This window comes from Myzus persicae, unplaced genomic scaffold (genome assembly GCF_001856785.1).
Source record: "Myzus persicae strain clone G006 unplaced genomic scaffold, MPER_G0061.0, whole genome shotgun sequence".
Classification (NCBI taxonomy): Eukaryota; Metazoa; Arthropoda; class Insecta; order Hemiptera; family Aphididae; genus Myzus; species Myzus persicae.
The window spans coordinates 16621-22634 of NW_019100907.1; the positions used below are offsets into that span (position 1 = coordinate 16621).

General features: G+C 37.7%; 1 protein-coding gene across 1 annotated transcript; it reads right to left on the reverse strand.

Moving 5' to 3' along the window:
• Positions 1-2595: 2595 nt before the first annotated feature.
• LOC111026729 lies at positions 2596-5787 on the reverse strand. The gene is made up of 2 exons (XM_022304861.1): positions 4260-5787; positions 2596-2924 (listed from the first exon to the last, which is right to left on the reverse strand). Exons 1-2 carry the CDS (start codon positions 5785-5787, stop codon positions 2596-2598), a joined length of 1857 nt encoding a protein of 618 aa, XP_022160553.1.
• Positions 5788-6014: the final 227 nt, after the last annotated feature.

Here is a 6014-nt window from a genome sequence, read left to right on the forward strand (position 1 = left end):
AGTAAAAAAAGGTATTTGTGGCGGAGTTTGATGTATTGTTAAAAAGCTGAAATGACACTTGCAGTCAGTTTTGTCTACCGAGTTCAGTTTGATAGTGAAAAAATAACACACGAGATTATAAGAATAATATAATATTACGTAATTCAACGTGTTGGTAATATACTGATTCGCTTACACATGAAACTCAATTATCAGTTTCCACTCCTCTCACACTATGTAACTATGGAAGTTGTCGTGCTTTTAATTGGCGTAAGGGCACAAAGCGAATAATTATAAAATATTTTGACCTAAATCGAGTTAAGGTTTTTGAACTTTTACTTTTTTTGTAATATAATAACAATATATACATAGATATCCATTATATTGTTAAAAAATATATAGACAAATAGTATTATTATGACGTAGGTATAGTTAGAAAAATACTACGCAAATTATTTTAGATAAATAAAATATAATTGATAATTATTTCCTGTAAATAATTATTATAATACAACTGAGGACGTAGGAATAAGTGACATGGAGGTACAATTTGTCTCGAGTATACGTATACCTCGTCATTGAGTATGTGTTAAATTAAAATTCAATGATACATTATGGTATAATATCGAAAACTGTTCTAAGCGTAAGCATAATAATTTAATAAGTTTATTTTATGAAATATTTATATTGCTATTAAAGTAATTTATATCACAATTAGTAATCATACGGTAGGTGGAATTCATTTTTGCTGAAAACATTGCCTTTGAAAATGTCATTGTGTGTACCTATATTGTAATCAAATAATGTGTTAAAAGTTTTAAGCACCCACGAAAAATACTTCTGAAGTACAATAAATAATAACTAAAAATCATTATTTTCCGTCTTAATATTAAGTTTCTTCCAAATTTTAACTTAAAATGTCTAAAATATTTTGTCGTATACTGGTTTTGATTAAAAATTCCCGTTTTTAATTTTTTTTTGAGAGGGGGGGGGGTGATCTTGTGGCTGCGCCATGTGATACAATATTATGCTTGTTGGAGTGTGTACTCATAATAATATAATATGTTATAAAATCACTTCATGAGTATACATCGATCGAATTCTATCTTTATAATCTTGTAAGTATGGTTAATGAGAAAAAATAAGTAAATCCAAATTTTTGTTTGTTTAAGTTTAATATTATGTGATTTCAGAGGATAATTTTTTTAAGGGGTTATCTTTTAGAGGTCATAGCCACTACAGCACAGATACTCCAGCTCCCTCAGTTGAGCTTATGTCGATAATCTATATCTATTGTTCATTATTATATTGATTATTTGCAGATTTTAGTTAAAAGTTAAAACTTATGAGGTAGGTATTAATATGACATAAATACGCATACATGGATTTTATATGGTATCTGGCTGCAATCGAATAAAATAATAATATCTTGGACCATAGGAATGAGATTTGTTTATTTAAATACCAATGTTGTAAAAATAAACTACGGATATTCACTATAAAACCGGGCACACGAGAGGAAAGACGCTGGCTGTGTTACAAATCATCGGGGAATGTCAGTGGAACTGAAAAGGAGCTTAACCAGACACATTGTATCAAGGATGAATAGAGGACTATAGCGGCGGGCTGTCGGACCAGGTCAGCCATGAGGCTGATGCCGGCGGGCCTTTGCGGTGACCAGGCTACGTTCTCGTTGGGACCTCGAAGGTGACTTAGCGCAGTGTACTACAACAATGTGGCCGAACGCGATTCAGCCGGCGGAGTAGGATGATGCGAGCTCAACGGCGATAAACATAAAACATGGCATGCAGCGGCACATGCAGCAGCAGCCGCCGACAGAGGATCAGGATCAGCGGAGCGAGTTTATAAATGAGCCTACGCCGAAGGACCGTGCACTGGAAATGCATGCTGCCGCGTCCACTGGAAATCGGCCCACCCGTGTTTGTTCTGAGCTTGCGAAAGCGGCCGGGCGAATCGGACGAAAAAGCCAGGTTACAGATCGAAGTGCGTGTGCCGAGTAAGTTTCGGAACCGCAGAAATGGTGACATGATCGATGGGGAACAAAATGACGGTGAAACTGAAGGGAATAAGAATTGACTTGGTAAATCCAAGGCAGTAAGCTTATAGAAGCGTTACAACAAATGTAACGATTTTACCACAATACATGGTACCTAATAGAATATCTATATTTTAAGTAAGAACCTGTACAGTAGTATGAATTGAATTTTTAATGAGTGTTACTTTTTTTTTATAGAATATAATATAACAAAATGTCGAAGAATCGTGGAAAAATTAAAATGTTTAATTTCGTTTCATTATTTTCAGCATACAAATCTAACCTCCAAGTTTCCAGTAATATGCTCTAGATGGCAGTCTCGAAGCCTTGTCACGTTTCTATTGTAGCCGCCACCTTCACACTTCTTATTCATTAATCAGTTTCACAGTCACCAAGTTCCTTCAGTCACCATTTTCCGGTCAGATGCACTCGACACGTCTCTCCGATCTGCAGCCAAAAGCTTTCTAGTCCGAACCGCCCAGCTGACCGCACAGAACGAACACGGGCCGGTTTCCAGGACGCGGGCACCGTTTTCGGTGGTCCTTCGGCAAAAGCCGATCTTAAGACTCGTCTATATAGCTGATCCTGCTCCTGGTCCTGTGGCTGCTGCCGCTGCGTGCCATGATCGCCGTCGAGCACCAACATCCTCTTGAGTGCTGCCGGCTGAATCTCAGTCGGTCGTGAGTTGTAGTACACTGTGCCGTATCGTCGAGGCCCGACGAGAAGCACCCTGCAGGCTCGGTCACCGCAGACTTCCTGGTCTGACAGTCTCCGCAAATCCTCTTTTTTTGTCCTTGGTACAGTATATGTCTGAGATCATGGGAATTCGCTGATTTGAGCGCACCAGCGTGTCTGCCTTCAAATATTTGTCCGGTTTCTTCTAGACGAGCTAAAATATTAGAATGAAAATAAAGAAAATTGTATGATATTTATAATATTATTTTTTATTCTGTTCTAAAGTGTAATAATATATGCTTACAATGTTAATAAAAAAACTAAATAGAATAATATTGTTTATATTATTTTTTTTTTTTTATTCATAATTTATAATATTAATACATGCAATCCAGCACATTCCGTTATAACCGTATTACTTTAATCCGGTTTTCGCAACAAACAACAAACATCTATACATTTTTGAGAACATTTTGATTTATTGTTTTTCTTTTAAGAGCAAAACATCATATAGTGCTCACGGATTTGGTAATCTTAATAACTATGTAGAATTGATTGTGCTATTTTAATGATACCCAATAATAATATACTTACAACTTATACATTATACAACATCAAATCTGTTACATTTAGTTTGTAGCATCGTCAAACCATATGTTGGCGGAAAAAAATCAAGAATAAATAAATTTTAACTGGTATGACGGTAGAAAAGTGTTTTGAAAGTTCGTTTGTATTTCATAGAGTTTAAAGCAGAGAGATTGAATTTTGACCGTCCAAACCAAATGTATATTTTCATGTGAACGACGAACTCCTCGTTGACACAAAAAAAACTCGACTTTGTTGAATTTTTTTCCATATAGGTCGTATATTGACACTTGTAGATTGATATTTGACGTAAATTTTACTTTATATTGAATTTTGCGGTTTAAGTAATTCTGAGACAACTGATTACGATAGCTCATTGCTTAATTTAATAAAACAATAACATTGAATTAATATTATTTCTCTTTATTCGCTAGTTCATAATCGAATATTAATATTGAACGGCTACGACGCGTACGTTACACTGGTACGGTTTTATTGCGACTGCGACGGCCGATCGCCCGTCATCGAAGACCGCTCTATCGGACGTATCTTATCTTACATTTATACTCAGATACTCTATACAAATAATCGTTTCGGTATCTACCAATTTTATTATATAAGTAAAATATCTCGCGTACGCAACATAGCCGCCCACCTTGAAATATAAATAATATTTCAACAAATTGAACAATAAAAATTACAAATTCGATAATAGAATAATTAACATACATTACAAATAATTTATAAAAAAAAAGAATAAACAAAATATAATAAATTGACTAATAACAACAACCTGATACGGTAATAGTTGAACAAATATAATTTAATGTTACTGAATAAATAAATAATTAAAACATATAAAAGATTTTTATTTAATATTGATTGTTGTCGATTGGTAGCGGACAAAGTAGACGAGCTGCCCTTGTAATTTCCCCAAATTTCGTCTTTACGGACGCCGACCGACTTATTCCGTCCCTTCCTGCATGGATTTGGAGGACCCGACCGAGACGCCACTGCAAAGGGGGCAAATTTGTGTCTCGTATTAACACCACAGATCCTATCTTTAAATTTGGCCCCTTTGATTGAGTCCATTTTACACGCTCCTGTAGTTGACCCAGATACTCTGTACTCCAGCGCTTCCAAAGTAGTTGTGAATATTGGGTAACCTTTCTCCAACGCTCCAACGGCGTCACGGAAGTAGCCGTTTCATCCCTTTCGGGTACGGCGGTAATAGCATCACCGATTAAAAAATGACCAGGCGTTAAATAGGAAAGATCGGATGGGTCGGAAGACAGGGAGGTAATGGGACGAGAATTTAAGCATGCTTCTAACCGAGTCAGTACAGTACTCATATCTTCGTAAGTTAAGCGAGATTCACCTAACACCTTAGATAACAAATTCTTCATCGACTTAACCGCCGCCTCCCACAGGCCACCGAAATGTGGAGATCGTGGTGGTATTAACTTCCACTCCACCCCTTTCTCCGCGAATGTTGCACAAACTGTGTTTTGATGTTGATCGGATTGAAATAAATTATATACATCTCGAAGCTGTCTGCGAGCGCCCACGAAGTTTGTCGCGTTGTCCGAGTATATGACCGCGCACCTTCCGCGACGGTCGAAAAACCGGTTTAACGTTTGCAAAAACGTCTTTGTCGTTAGATCACTGACTAATTCTATGTGTATCGCTTTAGTAGCAAAACACACAAATATAGATATATAGCCTTTATCGCACGGCGCGTTTCGCCGTAAACTTGACTTTATCAGTATGGGACCGGCAAAATCGACTCCACATCGCGAGAATGGCCGGCTGCACGTAATTCGATCGCGTGGTAAGTTACCCATTATTGGCTGTACTATTATAGGTTTTTGTTTAAAACACGTAATGCAACTATGCACAATCTTCCGTGCTATACTGCGTGCTCCTAAGGGCCAATATCGTTGCCGAATGGCTGCCACGAGGGCCTGTGGACCACTATGCAATAAATTTACGTGCTCACTTTGAAATAATAATCGCGTATATGTACTGTCACGAGGAAGCACAATTGGGTGTCGCTGAAATTCACTTAACTCAATTGCATTTGCCAAACGTCCTCCTACGCGTAATAGACCTTTCTCGTCACAAAAGGGTCGTAATCGTATCAGCACACTATTGCCAGCTACTTGCGCCTTCTGTGATTTAAGTTCATTTATTTCTTTTTGGAAATGTTTTTTTTGTATCATTTTAATTAACGCCAAATTTGCGTATTCTAATTCATTTACGTCTAACGGCCCGATGACACGTTTTGTGCGACTCTTTAGTCCGTTATTTCGCCAACGTAAACAATACGCCGTTATTCGGATAATCTGTTTTAATGACGAACGAGTAGTCAACAGTGGAAAATCCAATGATAACGTACATATGAGATTATGCGTATTTGACATTGTGTGACTCCTTTCTTCGGGCATTTTTTCTACTTCGGATTTATCAACATTTGTCGGTTTCGGCCACATACTGGCGTCTTTAATTAACCATTCCGGGCCGCACCACCAAATTGATTTTTTTTCGATGTCCTCGGCATTGCACCCGCGCGAAATTACGTCCGCCGGGTTGTCGTGAGTGGGGACGTGTGACAATTCGTTGCACGCGGTTAACTCTTGTATTTCGCCAACGCGGTGTGCGACAAATGTCTTCCATCGACCTGATGGTGACGTTATCCAAGCCAAGACCACTTTAGAAT

Bases quoted from the DNA above. Each gene is read 5' to 3' on its own strand.
- LOC111026729 (XM_022304861.1), bottom strand. From the start codon at position 5,787: ATGTGGCCGAAACCGACAAATGTTGATAAATCCGAAGTAGAAAAAATG. The intron at 2,925-4,259 runs GTCGGTCGGCGT...CTAATATTTTAG, and splicing joins TGCAGGAAGGGACGGAATAA to CTCGTCTAGAAGAAACCGGA.